This window comes from Patella vulgata, chromosome 1 (assembly GCF_932274485.2).
Source record: "Patella vulgata chromosome 1, xgPatVulg1.2, whole genome shotgun sequence".
Lineage (NCBI taxonomy): Eukaryota > Metazoa > Mollusca > Gastropoda > Patellidae > Patella > Patella vulgata.
This window is the reverse complement of record NC_065879.2, coordinates 14,815,772-14,833,722: the sequence shown is the minus strand read 5'-3', so window position 1 is coordinate 14,833,722 and position 17,951 is coordinate 14,815,772. Positions and strand designations below refer to the sequence as shown.

Sequence of the window (17,951 nt, the reverse complement as noted above, 5' to 3'; positions counted from 1 at the left end):
TGGATCAGCAAAAGGAAACATCGGAAATATGGCGATTGACATATTTCAATGGATTATTATTGGGTTATTGCTGCTGTTACCAATACTTTATGAGCTGAGCACATCCTTTAAATATTATGCAAAGTTCTTCTTCTTTTATGCTATTATAAACGTAATATCCTTACTGGTTGTAATCGTTGGAATATGGCGACCAAAAGATGTAAACAATATCTGGTAAATATGAATATTCAATATTGACGTTAATTCACGTATGGATGGTTAATTGTTGACGTTATCAGGCAAATATTTCGGCATTCGTGTTTGATGTTACTCTCATTTAAGATCCCAAGGGAGTCATGTCAACTATGATCTGCAACATTTCCTGGACTGAATTGCGTTTTACGTTTCAAGACTTTTGATGAGTTTTATTCATAAATAAATTTGTTTAATTATAATGTCTTACCTTTTTAGCATGTCAACCCAAGGCAGCTCGCTTTGATTACATAAACATGAATAACTGGTTAGATTTGTCAGACTAAAACTTTACATTTACATGTAGGTCTGATTGTCATTTGAGGCATTTTGATTTGAACACCTTGAAAACTACAAAACAATATTCATTGTGAATCCAAAAATTGTTCATTTCCATTCAGCATATTACAAAATTAGTCTATATTCAGTATCTTCTGTAGATTAGGTCTGTGTTCAAACCGGGTGGTGGCCGAGAAAGTTCATCCAGATTTTCTGCTTGGTTGATTCCCTAGGACAGAGGGTCTGGCAAAGGACAATGTACATGTAAAGTTGTTTGGATGGGACAAAAAACCAAGGTCCTGTTTACACATTGGCATTTCCATAAAGGAATCCTTGACAGTTGGAATTCGATATTAGTGTACATATACAAGTAGGCCATACCGTCACTGCCTACTGTTTAGAGTTATGGCCCTTGTTTCACTTTGTTGAACCTTTTGAATGTTCTAACGACAAAATTTACTGAAACGAAAGATCCTATAGAATTTCAGCAGTTTTCATTCATTTCTTCTGGACTTACATGTATGCCCATGGCACTTTGTTGCACCATGTGAACGCTCTAACGACAAAAGTTATCGTCCCATCTGTATGAAATTTATATGCATCATTTAAATAGGTGGTACAAAGAAGGCTTTTGAATTTCAGCATTTACATTACTTACTTGTAGAGCTACATGTATCATCCTTCTTTAACTTTGTTAGTTTAAACAATATTTTATTCAATAAACTGAATTGGGTTGAACAACTGGCAACTTTGTTGAACCTTGTGAACGAAAGTTATCATCCAATCTGTATTAAATTTATAATATTTATATGCATTATTTAAATTGGTCAAATGAAGAAGCCTATTGATTTCAGCAATTTCCATTAATTACTTCTAGAGTTATGGCCCTTGTTTCACTTTGAAGAACCTTGTGAACGCTCTACAGACTAAAGTTATCATCCGATCTGTATGAAATTTACATGCATCATTGAAATTAGTTAAACAAAGTAGCCTATTGAATTTCATCAATTTCCAATAATTACTTACTAGAGTTATGGCCCTTGTTTCCCTCTTTTGAATCTTGTGAATGCTTGGATGACAAAAGGTATCATCTGATCTGTATGAAATTTATATGCATCATTTAAATTAGTGAAACCAAGAAGCCTATTGAATTTCAGCAATTTCCGTCAATTACTTGTTTCAGCTTGTAGAACCTTGTGAACTCTCATTTATGACAAAAATTATAATCTAATCTGTATGAAGTTGTCTTCTAAATGCCCCCAATTACCTACAAGAGAATAAATATGCGACTACCATTGTTGGACGATTTAGGTGCTGGACAGAAGTAAGTCCTGACAAGGAACAGTGTGTAGTCGTTTTGATGGGTTTAAAAAAATAACACGTTTCTATGAACACTGCAAACAAATTGGATAATGAGGGAGATAAATGGGGTTTAACATCCACTCAACACATACCAGGTCATTTTGTGACTAACATATGATTGTATTTCAATATTTTGCTTGTGTGTATGGGTCTTTAGCAATGGGAGGAAACCAGAGTAACCAGAGAAAACCCATGATGTTGGACTTTGGACAGGCGACCCTACTAACACTGTAACCCAGGTATCGTTTAATCTTGTGTATCTAGCACTAATTTCTTTCACATTCGTTTAATATCAAATCTTTGTTTTTAAAAAAATTTGTAAAAACTGTTTAAAATCACCATAAATCGTTTAATTTGTACTTCTGTCCGGTTTAAAGGTGACCATTCAATTTTGATAATGAGTGTCCAATTTACAAGTGTTTAATTTCTCAATCATTGTTAAAAAATAAACAACCCAATTGATTAATGATGTATAATGATTAATTTTTGAACAGTGATCAGGAAATTAAATACTTGTAAATTGGACACTCATTATCAAAATTAATCAGTCAGCTTCAAACTGGACACATGTACAAATTAGATTATTTTTGGTGATTTTAAACAATTTTTACGAATTTTTAAACAAAGATTTGGTATTAAAAATCTGAAAGAAATTAGTGCTAGATACACAAGATTAAACGATACCTGAGTTACATGTACAGTGTAATTAGGGGAGCCTTGGGTTACATTCATTGTCATTGATAAAATGTAAAATCCCTTTAAATTTCACAAGATGGGAGCAAAGTACACACATAAGACTTTGATCTGACAAAAAATATGTACATGTATATAAAGAACTTTGAACACTATAGCGTTCAAAGTTCTTTATACATGACATGTTCGATCATATACAATATACATACATTGTATGTACTACTATCTGTTGTTATTATTAAACACCAACCTAAACAGAACAGATGTTTTAAGTTTTATCAAATAAAAAAACATGTTGAGTTCAAAGTTCTTTGTACATACATGTATGTCATCAAATAACAAATTGATCTACATTTAAAGGGTTCTGAATGTGTATTAATTCCACTGAACTAATCAGTTATAATTATACATGTACATATACATGTACATTATCTCTAAATCACATCAGAATTTGTTAGTTTGAAATTTGACAAATGAAAATGAAATGGGGTTTAACATCCTACTTTTGTGCTCTGCCCCAACTGGGCTAATTAAGACGGGCATACTTTTTGTACCTTATTTTCTAACAAGTTACATGTACATGTAGCTGTTACTAGTTGATAACTACATTACTTCTTTCAGCGGACAACAAAATTCACAATTTACAGTTGGGCAATTCCGTGAAAATGTCAACCTAAGTGGTAAAATTGAAATATTAAGCTACATCAATGTTTTTGGTACCAAAAGAAAGCTTATTTTGTCAACTTTTTAAAGTTAAATGTCATATTTTAGTTGATTCTGTTCTTTAGAGTCAGGCTGAGCATATTTACATGTAACTGACATCCCAGTCAGACACTGCCATTTTCACCATTTTGATTTAATATCTCAGTAAATTTAGGAATATGGTAAACTATGTAAAATATTAATGAAATTGTGTTTTATGATGATTTTCATGTTAATTAAAATCAGAATGCTGTTAATAGACCGAAATTTCAAGTAGAAAATCTAACATCAATAGATGGTATTATGTTGACGTCAGTCTGTTACTAAATATTCAAAATAATTTCTTCAGTAATTTATTTTTGTGTCAAATCCAATAAAAATGTGAATATTCTCTGAATTCAACTCACCAATTATATATATATATAAAAAGAAAAAGGGCATGTCACTTAAATTTCTCCCCCTAACTCATGGTAACAGACTGAAAAATGTTGTAACAGACTGACGGTAACAGACTGACATTGTATCGGGGTAATTCTAACAGGAAGTACACCCACACTAAATTGTGGGCTTATAACACGGTTGCATGGGCCCCTATGCATAAGCCCTTTAGGATAATATGGCATTGATTGCCCCTAGTGTACAGCAGACACATAATGTGAATGACAGACATAACAAAGGGGCATAATTATGTAAGTTATCTTAATTGAATGAATGAAAACCAAAAGTGTTCTTTCTTTCAATATGGCAGACAATCAAAGCTTATAAGATCTCAGACTAGTCTTCTTTCTATTACATGTAGTTTTATGTCAGCTTCCACCAAGGGTGATATATCGCAGACAGATTGTCTTATTTTTTTTTTATTATGCTATTAGCACACGCGCAGGGGTCTTTCCTGTGGGAGGAAACCAGAGTAAACCTCTGAGTTTGAGAAGTCGCCCCCATCTCCAAGCCACATTCGCTCACACTAGGGATCGAAAGCATGACAGCAAGCCAGAAGTGACCAGCTAGCTAGAGTTTGAATGCGACACTATGGAACACTAGGCCATGATGCTGGCCATCCCAACCCCTCTACCTATGGGACTAGTAATAGTCATAGCTACAAGTATTAAAGTTTGTTACAACAGGTAGCCTTATCAGTTTCAGCTTGAATCAAGTCAACTTTTAAATGCTATTTGCTTTCCTTCAATAACAACTATTATGGTAATAACACTATTTTTTGTTATCCCTGTTGTCTTTTAGAGTGAGAAATGGAATTGAATGCCCACTCGAAACAAGCCAAGTCATTTTGGGAATAATATTTTTCAATTTTATTTCAATTATTTGCTTGATTGTTTTTAGCAGAGGGAGAAAATTGGAGAACCCGAAGAAAACACAAGAAGTTATACAGACGACCCTACTCCTTGTTACAAACAAGCTGGGAATCAAAACCAAGTCACTTGACCTTATGATCTAAAGCGCATATAAATAGAGAAATGGGGTTCAACGTCCACTCGACGCAACCTGTGCTAGGCATTTGTGGACTTTTTTTTCAATAATGTGCGTGCATGTAGGGGTCTTTAGCTGTGAGGGGTAACCAGAAAGGTTGGACAAGAGACCTTACTCCTTGTCATGTACAAGCAGTGAATCGAAACAACGTCACTTGATTCAATGATAAACCTTATGATCTAATGTGCACCCATATAAATAAACGTCTCTAGATTTAATAGCAACAGGACAAATAATTAGTATATTTATCATTACCAGGCTGTTATAAGAAATAAAATTTAATGGATATCAATTCTGTACAGCACACCCTTGAGTGATAGCAATACAATGAGCTTAGGCAAATTGACAAACCCTACTTATGTTATTTAATTTTTTTATTGTTTTTTGGGGTTTTTTTTTTCATTGGTTTTCATTTTACAATTTTCTTACTGTTGTTGAGACGGAGGGGTGCTACTTCCAAATTTTTAAAAATCATCTTTAATCAGAATGCGTCAGTCTGTTACTGACCATGTCAGTCTGTTACCAAAGGCAATTTAAGGTCATTTATGTAATTATCCTTTGTAAACAGTTAAGTGTCTCTTGTACTTATCCTAGGAATAAATGTATGTGTGAGTCTGTCGGAAGGAAGAATGTTGGACTATCATTAGTTGTGCTATGTTGTGTGCATTTTAATACTAATATTTTGTAATTCACTTAAATATGGCTTAACCATTTAATCCCTATGTAGCTCACTACTCCTCTGATGTTTTCGTAACATGTATGGCTTCCCTTTTGTTTGGTTTAATGGTATGTTTACCCCTATTATCATTCCTTTATTATTCCCTTGATGTACCCTCACCTAGCCAATCACATCATGTATGGTTTCTCATTTGTCATGATTGGTTGTCCAATTAAAATTATTTACCCCTATAATCCGTCATATGTATATTGCCTTTGATCATGTTCTTCCATAAGTATGTGTTATAGTTTATTGCTCTATCCAGTTACTAAATGCCTCTTAAAGATCAGATCGCAATTTAACTTCTAATATGGAAAAAAATTGCCAGAAGTGAAAGAATTTAACATTTGTATAAAGGATATCTATCAATTAAATCAATCCAAAATACAAAGATTTTGTAAATCTACAAACTTCACAGGAATTCAACACTGAGCATGTGGACCATCAACGTTAGGTTGCAAGAATGTCAGTCTGTTACCATGACTTTGAGAAGTAGTGAATGAAATTTATTTAAAAGTATGTCATACTGTTTTGTATTAAAATGATTCTGCAAGATCACTATATCAATATGCCAAATATTTAGCACCATCGTGTATTTCTGAGTTAGAAGCGGACAACAGACTGATATTAACCTTCTCCAAATGTAATTTCTGTTACTCACGGAATTGCCCAGTTATCTACACTGCTAACACACTAAACTTATATATCCAGTCCATTTATTTCACACAAAATCTTGTTTTACTGTCCATTTTACAAGATTTCCAAATATTCATCAGTGGTGCAGGACGGGAAGCTTGACAAGGACAGGTGTCTAGTCCTTCATATGGGACAAAAAACACAGGTCCCATGTAAACATTGGCATACACATACATGTAAAAGAACCTCATACATGTAGCACATTGTATGGCATACGCCAATCATCAGTATGACGTTAAATCCCTTTTCATTTTTATAGGCCAGACGGGAAAACATGTACAATGTAGGACACTGTATGGCATACACACAGGCATCGATATTTCCGCGCACATGCGCACGCAGGCACAATTGCTTTAAAAAAAATTTGCAGGCACATTTTTAAAGATGTAGCCACCCCGGCGGCGCCTGCGCCCGGCACTATTTTTTACCGCCCAGCACAAAGAAAAAATCGAAGAAAGCCGCCCAGTCGTGTTTAAACCCCTTCGTCCTTCTCTGTACACAAACTCGGCGCTCAAAATTTACCACGGCAATTAAACGGCAAAGCCATGGTAACTAAAAGCCGATGTACGCAAACCATGTCTGTCACGGCATAATTTATTTTTGTGTGCCGTAGTAGACCCTATCATCCCAAATTAGTTTAAAGAAAGATGTATTGGTATTTTGTTTATTTATACTTAGAAGATGTGTAGGCCTAGGTAGATCTATATTCATTTTACAATTATTCTACGGTCTTTATATTTGTTTATTTGCCGTAAATAGGTCACCCAGACCAATTTACGGCACTCCAATGTTACAGGTTTGAATGTCGTAATTGTCCAATACGTGCCTGCAAATTTTCATGATTATTCTTATTTTATTTCTTACCTGTGTTGACCGTGGATTTGCTACGGCCCGAGAGTAGGGCTAGGAGGACGATGAGAGCTTTCTCAGTTTCTGCCTGACCTGATTCTTATTACACCGTAATAATAATAATATTCGTGAAACACGTACAACAACTTTACAAACAAGTCAAATAATACAACGTGTTTTAATTATCAATATCTACCTGTTGTCATAATTCGTTGCAGTACTCAAATAAAACACAAACACCGTTTTAAGAATCGTTTTAATTTTTAATCTCAAAGTAACAAAGTAATATTTGAAAAAAAAATCCAACAAAACAACAAATACCGAAAGGTCCTCAACTATCCAGAGAAACAGAGTAGGCTGGGACAATTTTATGCTTGGTCGGGTGGTGTCAAAAAGTTTTTAGATCCCTGTATCATTGATGAAAATTAAGTGAATTTGGTAAAATTTGAATATATAAATGGAAATTTGATTTGCACTGAACCAAATACAAAAGGCAGCAGATGCTCTGAAAATACACCAAGAAGGGTTTATTTTCATAAAAGACCACGCCCCCCTCCCAAAAAATTATTGGATTCGCTCCGCTCGCCAGATATATTTATACACCACTCATCAAATCATGGCTACATCCCTGTGTTTCAGTATGACCCTGCAGGCACATTTTCAAGTGTGTGCGCAGGCACACTCAACTTTTATAGAGCCCTGGGCATACATGTAAATGTATTAGCCATGTCGAAGCAGAATAGTAGGATGTTAAACCCCGTTTCATTTCGCAATAATTTATATTCTGTTATTTTGTTGAGAGTGATAGAGCCTTCTTAATAACAGCTATTTTTGTTTTCCAGGATTGTAATAGCCTCGATGAAAGTTGTGAAGAAGTTATTTGGAATAGAAGTAGAGGTCAGAGGTCAAGAGCATCTACAGTCTAATGAACCTTTCATATTAGTGAGTAATCATCAAAGCTCACTGGATTTCTTTGGTAAGAAAGAGTTTTTGAATTTAGGGGAAATGAATCAGCTTTGCCTATTATTAAGTGTTTAACATACATTTACACATACATTCAACACTTACACGTCAAAACATTTGGTAAATTACCACCTACCACCCTCCCCATGGTTGCTAAGTGGGTAAAACATTGGCTCGCTAGTCTGGAGGTCGGGTGTTTGATCCCTGCATTAGCCAAGAAAGTGTTTAACATACATTTACACATATACATTCAACACTTACCTGTCAAAACATTTGGTAAATTACCAGCTACCACCCCTCCCCATGGTTGCTAAGTGGGTAAAACATTGGCTCGTTAGTCTGGAGGTCGGGTGCTTGATCCCTGCATTGGCCAAGAAAGTTCATCAGGATTTTCCAGCGTGGTTTCGCCTTGTCAGTGGTGCAGGATGGAGAGTCTGACAAAGACAGCTGTCTTTTCATTTCTATGGGATGAAATAACGAGGACCCGTATATACATTGGCGTGCACGTAAAAGATCCCCTGGCAGTTGGAATTCAATATAAGAGTAGGCTATAGTGCCGCTGCCCTGGTCAAATTTCCACTGTATGGCATATGCCCGTCTTCATTAGCCCAGTCGGGGCAGAAGAGTAGGACGTTAAACCCCATTTCATTTCTAGGTGTCAATGAGCGATTTTGGTAAATTAGCTCCTAAATTTACGGTTATTGTTGTTGAATCTCTATATACCAAATTGTACGACTGGGTGGTTTGATGCTACAGGCTTACCCATATATATACCACTTGCACTTAATAATTCTATCACATTTTTATCATCTTAACAGGTATGATGACCATATGGCCTGACAGATGTACAAGTTTAGCCAAAAAGGAATTAATTTATGCAATATTTTTTGGCATTGCTGCCTGGTTGTGTGGGACTATCTTTATTGACAGATTAAACCATGATAAAGCTCTAGACACTTTAAAAAATACAGCAGAACTCATCAAAAAAGAAAATGTAAGTTTTTGGATCAATTGGAAATAAACATATTAAACATACATGTACATTATGAAAGAGCTAAATCTGCCTATTGCAGGTCTTTCTTTAGGCCTAAAATGTTATCTAAATTATTAATTAAACATTAATTAACTTATCCAGACCATAATCAACTCTCGATGTTATCTCTAGCCTACAATATTTACTGGATTTGAATCGTAAGCTGGATCAGTTAATTAAATGGGAGGCAACTACAATTAAGTTATTGCTTAGAAAATAGACGAAAAAGCCTTGTTATACATTTGTGTGGACATAATCGTTCATGTGCCTGTTCGGGAATAGCAACATCTAGATGTTGTAAAACTCGCGGTCGTTGCTTCAGAAACATGCTATACCACAGGTTACATCACAGCTATTACTGAAGCATGGAACTTGCAGTGTATTCTTTTGTTAATTTATAGATTTACAAATTTTATATTTTATTTGCAGTTGAAAGTATATGTATTTCCTGAGGGAACCAGAAATTGTGAATCGGGGATGTTACCATTTAAAAAAGGAGCCTTCAATTTAGCAGTTCAAGCACAGGTATTTACTTAAGTCATTGAATTGAAACCCACAGTCTTTTTTCATGAAAAGAGGAGTTGAGTGGCCATATGGTTAATGCATACGCATTGTATCATACTGCTAAAGACCCCTACGTACAAGCGAACATTGAAATAAACTTGAATCATATGTTAGTCCCGAAATGACCTAGTTTGTGTCGAGTTGACGTTAAACCACATTGCTTGCTATATATATATAAAAAAAATTCTTTACAGGTTCCAGTTGTACCTGTTGTATTTTCTACATATTCAGATTTCTACTGTAAACGAGATCATAGATTTGAATCAGGTAATTGTCAATTTATTTAAAGTATTGATGCACCATTTGCATTTTTGGCTTAGATATAAAATCGATGAAATTTCAATTCAACGTATCTAAAATGATGCAAGTTGAATCCAGATGAAATGTTAAACAAATTTTAGTGATGCACAATTGTACCTGGATTGTTAAACAGACTTGAGTTGTACATATGGTGATTGAGCTACAGGGCCCGATTGTACCTGAATGTATGATGATTGATTGAGCCATATGGTCTAATTGTACATGTACCTGGATTGTTAAACAGATTTTACTTGTATATATGGTGATTGATTAAGCCATATCGTCCGATTTTACCTGGATTGTTAAACAGACATTACTTGTACATATGGTGATTGAGCCACAGGGCCCGATTGTACCTGGATTGTTAAACAGACTTTACTCGTACATATCGTGATTTAGCCATATACGCAAGAACTATCAACTAGTATGTCCCAGGTCTGAATTCGAGTTTGTTTCGAGTAGACATTCAATCCCATCTCTCTCTATTTCTCTATCTTAGTCGTTTGGACTGAAAAGCCAAGGTCTACCGGTGTACATATTGCCGTGCATGTAATAGAATCCTAGTATTTTAGAATTCAAAAAAAGAGGCAGAAGCACTGCTGTCTAGACAATGAAATTCGTGTTAGTCTCACAAAGTTAGGCATTAAACTATGACATTTGTTTTTTTACATTACAGGTAAACTTGTGATACAGTGCTTGCCAAAGGTACCTACAGAAGGTCTAGGTCAAGCGGACGTAGGCGAATTAACGGAAAGTATTCGCAAGGACATGTTAGACGTTTTTAATCAAATCTCGTTGGAGATGCGACAACCGAAGTTAGTCAACGGTTTGAAATAGACAGGATCTGATCTCCTTTAATCATATCAGGTTATCTTATATATCAGCATCCTGTTTTGTTATATTGACCTATTGAACCCAGTGATTTACATAAATATTTCATCAACATTTATCATACCTTAGCAAGTTTTTAAAACATAGTGTGTTTGATAGACTTATATATCTGTACTGTTGCTTTCTGTTAAGTCGACTATTTATTACCATAGTTACAATGAAATTTGTCTGTTGCCATAGTTACAATGAAATTTGTCTGTTGCCATAGTTACAATGAAATTTGTCTGTTGCCATAGTTACTGCGAAATTCGTCTGGTGCCATATAGTTACTGCGAAATTGATGGGTAACCATAATTACTTTGAGATTGATTAATTATGAAGGCATACAATGTATTGTATCAATACATATACAATAGTTACATGTTTAGAGAATGCTACTTTAAATTTGTGTATCTCAAAATTTCAACAGTCAACCCCATACAAGCTTTGGGCTTTAGTGCTAGACATTTGGTGCCAGATGTTTTTTTCATCTGTGGTGGAGAGCACATACATGTAGCCCAAGGAAAAAATTTGGGAAAAAGTTGAAACCGAGTAAAGAGACAAGAATTACCTATAACATTTTAAAGCAATGAAAGAATATTTGGTGGTCTGCATCCGGTAGAATAAACGTTATTACCTCCCTTGAAACTAGCTGGCCCTGGTGGAAAATCCTGATTACTGACTGTAAAAGTCCCTTGATGAATTGTAAGTAATCTTTGGCAACAGACAAAAAATCTCATGACACACTTTTGATTAGAGAGTGAAAACAGACTGATCTGCAATGGAATTTCACTCGGCCGTTAGAATCACTGGCACGCATGGTGTCTGTGACAAATTGATTATGCAGCAACAGAGCCATATATATATATATATACATGTAGAGTGATACATATAATCTGGCCAACTAAGGTCATAAGTGGGTAAAAAATGTCTTTTTTTTCTCTTAATCTATCTTAACGCTACGCAATTGCATATTTTTTGCACAGTCCCAGCATTTGACCTGTTATACATGTACCTTATACGGAACTATCATTCCATTCGTTTTCACTGACATCCATTATTTTATATTTGTTATGTTCTAATAGTTGATCTGTTAAACATAAACATGTAGATAGGGTAACAAACGGACAAACATGACCACAGTTGGCCAGGCACTCTTTATGCATGTGACCTGTGGGAGCAAAATGAGTCGGAAATTGCAAGGTTTTTATTTACCATATATAGGAAAATGTTAAAATAATCTAAAAATATATTTATAATGAAAACTAAATTTGGTTATATTTTAAGCCTATTTTGAAATTTTTGTTTGTATATTGTAAATAATGACTTGTGGCTTCCAACTCATTTTGCTGTTACGGGTCACATATGGCTCTAGTATGCTGTATTTAACATCTATACGCTACAAATCAGGTATTATGCAGGTTTTCTGTTTTAGCAGGAGTTCCTCCTTTAATATTTAGTTTCAAATCATTGTTGGAGAACTGTTCAAGTTCATTGAGAATCATAGATAACTATTGGGTCTCTACTGCGGCCAGTGTCCGAAACAAACATTTTCCAAGCACAGGCCCGCAGGACTTGTGTGTCACATGATCATGTGGGTCCTTCAGGTGACAAGCAGGCCCAACCAAAAATAATAATATTTATAGTTTCCAAGCTTCGAAGCGCAGAACATAGTGGCCGGTTCATTGTTTTACAAAGCCGACAAAAAAAAAACAGTTACAAATCAAAGGCTGGTTACGCAAGTCAATGTTTGGAAAAACAGCAGCTTCCGTCATGTCGATGACAAGTAAACAATAACCGTCAATTATCGGAGACTCAGGGGCTGCGTTTCTTTGACAGTTCTACCATTTCCAGAATAGTCGTATGTGGACACTAACTATGCGAGATAAGAAGGCGAAGGCCCGGCGGACCCGAGTGAAATAGGCAAGCAGGAGTCATCCGATAAATCAGTTGGCCTCGGGCCTACGGACCGACGTTTGTGTCGAACACTGACTGCGGCGTAGTTTTAAATTGGTCTTTCTAAATTAGATAATGATTGTTGGGTTTATAACTGTTGAGTTAATTACTCCACACCTTTTGAGAAAGTAAACAGTTTTAATGGAGCTAAATCGCTAATATTTGGGACCTAGAAATTGACACAAATGTGTCGCAGCGCATATAATAATGTAATAATGTTATGTACGGCAAACTATGCAAAAGGTCTCAGTCGAATAGCAATCTCTAGCGTCTGTTTATTCTAGTCTACACTGATAGTATTTATTGCGCATGCTCTCCAGACAATATGTTGTTACCGTTTGACATGACTTCTGGAATATATCTAGTCTCATTCTTCGAGTCCCTTATTACAAATAGCGCTGAAACGCATTATGGTACACGATTTGTGTACCAATGGTAAAATGTTTATTTTGTCTTAAATATTGGATATCAGATGCACATCTTTTCCACCGGTAAGATCACAATATCAATGTTGATTTAAATTGACAAATAATTTGTGTTTTCATTGTCGAAGACGTTGGATGATATTGAGTTAGAGACTTAGTTACTTTAAAACCAACTTGAACAGTTTTTCAACAACAGTTTAAACTAAATATTAAAGACAGGAACTCCTGTTAAAACAGCATGATACCCAAGTTATACAATATATACATTTTAACATGGCATCCTTTGGGAGTCAACTCAATGGAAGACAATAAGTAGTTACATGTATTGTACTCGAGAATTTAAAAATAAAATATCAAATAATAAAAATATATGTATTTTATGATTTTGATATCAGTTTAGTTTAAACTAATTTTATGGCATCAACATTACGCCATACAATAAAAAAGGATTAGACAAAAGTCTAATCTTTAACCCTTTGGTACTTGGTACATGTAAATATTGATTACCCCAGAAAATTATAGAAAAATAATATAATAATGGTGGTACAGAAGCTCTACATGTAGATAGGGCAGTTGGGTTGGTCAGAATGCTAAAGGGTTAATCTGTTTTTATCGCAGGGTAGGTTTTGTAAAATTTTATGTTAAATTTTTCTTTTCATTTGCTTAGGACATACTTTGTGCCATATTGGAAATGCTTTTATTAGCTATTAGTATTATGTACTATTGGAAGAAATACCGGGTTTATGTACATTTGCACTCACAATGAAATTGACCATATTGATCAGTAAGCTGTAACCCATTCAAAGACTTTAGGCCTACAATAATTTGTAAATTGTGATAAACAAAATACATGAAAAAGTCTGTCTGTTACAGCTACTGAAGGTCATTTGCATATTTTGTACTATATCTAATTAACACCTTAATATCCACACTCAATAAATGCACGCATATTGCTTATTTAATATTTAATCAAGAAAATCAAATCAAAATACCAATGGTAGATAATCTCCTGGCTTGGTCTCAATTGAATTAAAAAGAGGTCTAACACTTTTAGATGGTGCTAGCTCGTTGGCAGATGATGCTGCATATTGTGAAGTTTTAAGTTCCACATACATGTATCTTTGTAACTACTGAACAAAATTGAATAATTTATGATTGATATTCCATCTATTGATTAAATTTTCACAACATTGCAATGAATTTAAAATCCCTCAAATGATGATCAGAGATTTTAATATTTTGTATCGCGATTCCTGATGTTTGATATGGGGTATTTCTTCTCTTTTTGCTGGTTTTGTAATATTTTGTTGTATATTATTACTGTATATCTATTTTAAAGTGTGTATATATAAGGTATTGCAAATTCCTGTGTTTTGATAATAAATTTATCTTAAAATTAGTTTGTAAGAACCAGTTTGAAGCATTCTCACTGAGACTTAAGTTAAGAATTTACTCAACTTTGAATCAGTGTTTATGAGAAATATCTTGGATTCAGAAACAGAAAAATGTGCACATAGTTTCTTATTGATGTATTTGATACATTAAAAGTTTAATAAAGGGCTATGTTGTAGTTAAAACAAGGCAAACAATTTTAAGTAAATTCTTACATAAGTCTGAGACAGTTTTGTGAAACAAGGGGCTCTTGTTTCAGTAATAATTGCCAGTCTTGACTGACTGTAGGACTTTAATGTTAGTCAATTTTTATGCTATGAAATTAGATTTTATGCATAAGATGCATTATGTAGGATTTAGATAAAGAGCTGACAGTTCTATAATGGCTATAATGGTTCAAAAATAGATAATGAAAAAGAAATATATTGAAAATTCCAGTCAAATTACTTCATTTTAAAGGAAGTATTGACTGTTTGAAGAATCGCCTAGTCTCAATTTTCATTGTTACCATTATGGTGCTTGTGTTTAAATCCGTTCGAAATCACAACCATCCGATGATCTAGGGAGCTGATTATTGGCTTGTCATATAAATAATTTATATAACATTTAAGGCCAAAAAGAAAGATCTGCAATATGCAGATTTAGCTCTTACATAATGTATCTTTAACCTTAAAACACAGTTAAATGTGTAAAAACACAACCGTTTTGTTCAGGTTTTTTTTTTAAAAACACATATCTTGTTAATCCAAGGTAAACGAACTGTGTCAAATATTGACTTCCTGTCAAGTGGAAGCCCTGGTAATGATCATCTGTTCAAAACATATTTCTTGTTCATTTCATACCATATCTGATGTAACCAGGATGTTCATTGTACATATGATACAGATAATCTGATTGGTGGACAGAGTCTTGAACTAAAAATATTTTAAGGATGTGGCCTGTTGATTGGTTGAGGCTTCAAAATTCAAATCCTGTTACACTTTTCAGCTCTTGCTTTCTTAAATTATATTAGTTTAAGCTAAATATATTTTGATTATTTGTTGAGGCTTCAAAGTTTAGTACAAACTTCATCTTTTAATTGAAAAGGTTAATATTCTTAAGAAAATATTTAATAATTGGTGAATAATGCCCAATTCTATATTTATAATTATGATTATAAAGACTGAACAATATGCCAAAAACATTATTTAGATACTTCAAATAACTGTGGATCTAATACAGGGTGACCCCCCAAAAAAACAGAACCCATTAAAATTTTATAAAAATTCCAAGAAATTTCGCTGGACTTAAACTTCTGTCTGTGGAAATCATTCCCCAAATTTTCAGACATCTTGATCATTTTGCTTATCCCTGATTTTTGCAGCGATCATGTGTACCTGAACAACCCTCAAACGATTGGTGAATTAAAGGCAACAATCAGGGAAATCCCCAAAGAGGAACGTGTTCGACTAATTGACAATTTTGCACGATGTATGCAAGTTTGCCTCCAACGCCGCGGCGAAGGCCATTTGGGGCATATTTTGGAATTAACATGATTTTTATGCAAAGCAACCAAGATTACTGAAACTTTGGGGAATTGCCGTACACAGACTGACTGATAGTGAAATTGGCTGATTGTAAAACTTATCTGTTAGTCATTTTACATGCCCTAAAAGTTAAAATGTCGACAACTTTGTGAACTAGGTAGTGTTCTGTACACTTGGTAATCTTTTTCTGAAAAATGACCAAGGCTCTGTCAATTTAATTACCATAGTCTCGGTCACCCAGAACCTCCTAATCTTCAACTTACTGGAGGACTAGATGTATTTGTTAAGCCCAACTCAATTTTCGTCAAGGTCGCTGAGACGTAAATAAGATTAGGGCGCGTGATTATTGGTGAGATTGTGGGTTAGGGCAAGCGTTAGGGCTCTGTCCAGGGTTAGGGTTGGGATAAGCGCCAACCCTGTTTACATCACGTGACCTCTGACCAAACTTGAAGTTGACCTTACCAATTAGATGTAACCCACATTGTTCATTATCAAAGTTTTTAAAAGTTTGTTAAAAATGTAAATATGTAGTTTATGTTGTCATTTGTTTATCACTTTATAAATAATGCAAATTTATCAAGCTTAGGCTATATTTTATACATATTCATGTATTAGATGCATTAAACCCGACATGTTATTGACAATATAAACATGATAAGGATATCGTAGTTATGCAAGGTCATCGCCTATTTAGCGTTATTTGTCGATAGTTTAATCGTTGGTGCGCGCCAAAATTGACTGTTTTCAGTCCTTAAGTTTATTATGCTTCTTTTTGCCAAATTTGCGTTCGGTTTTCATACCACTTTAAAGGGTATGCGCAGTTATATGATTTACCGTCTAGATCTCGTCGAAATTATAACGTTCTTTGATTTTTATTACTAACAGGGGAACCTCGGTTGTTAAGGGTAATGGTCACTTTTCACAGGTTCGAAAGTGACGTGTTTTAGATGTCAAAGCATTAAAGAAAATTCCAGTGTATATTAAGAAATTTAAAAACAAAAAAAAATCCCGTTTTCATTAGCCCAGTCAGTGCAGAACATCAGGAACGTTAAACCCCCATTTTATTTCATTTGTGTTGAAAAAAAAAGATAAAAACCGATCAGATTTGTATTGGGCCTGGATTTTCTCCGGGTCCGTGCCCCCTCCCCTCTAAACACTGCTACAGACTCCTACGGACAACGATATGTTAGTCCCGAAAATGACATAATTTGGGTCGAGTGGACATTAGACTCTCTCTCCATTTCATTCCTAGAATATATTATTTAGATATTTTGGTTGGTGCTTGTTCGACCATTATATTGTATGTTATTAATTTAATGTTTTATTTTTGGTCGGTGAAAAATATATTTTACCATTCTGCTAGTTTTGTTTTATATAATTGATTTGACTATGTACACAAACCAAAGTTCTATAAATAGATTTGAATAAAATGGTCGTATCTAAGAAATCAATCAGCCAAGCCGCTGTGTTAATCGTAATAATTTCAAACTTTATTGCAAGTTATTGACGTGTCGTTTACGTCGTAGTTAGTGCCGAATTTAGGCCCTAGGCTACTCCACTTATTAGATCCCTCCCCTCACTCACAAATAGAGATAGATCAGAGTGTGTTTTAATCACAACTGAGAAAAGCAGATTATGATGTTGGGTGTTTAAGACTGTAGTGCGTGTCAAAAATAGTACACACCTTGGCCGTAGGGCCCCTATAGATTTTGAGATCCTAGACTTCAGCCTGTGAATATATATAAATGAATGAGGTCGTTCTTCTTGGAATTAACTTACATTCCTGATTTTATCACGTTAAATAGATATTTCTAGTATATTGTCTATACATACAGAGACTAGTAAATATAGGTATATATATATATGTATGTAGTTATGGATTGAACAATAAATACATAAAGTTTCAA

General features: G+C 34.5%; 1 protein-coding gene across 1 annotated transcript; it reads left to right on the top strand.

Moving 5' to 3' along the window:
* Window positions 1-17,951, top strand: LOC126822727 (1-acyl-sn-glycerol-3-phosphate acyltransferase alpha). The gene is made up of 6 exons (XM_050551793.2): window positions 1-213; window positions 7,858-7,991; window positions 8,797-8,972; window positions 9,441-9,536; window positions 9,770-9,842; window positions 10,552-17,951. The coding sequence occupies exons 1-6, from the start codon at window positions 29-31 to the stop codon at window positions 10,710-10,712; spliced, it is 825 nt and encodes a 274-aa protein (XP_050407750.1). The 5' UTR covers window positions 1-28; the 3' UTR covers window positions 10,713-17,951.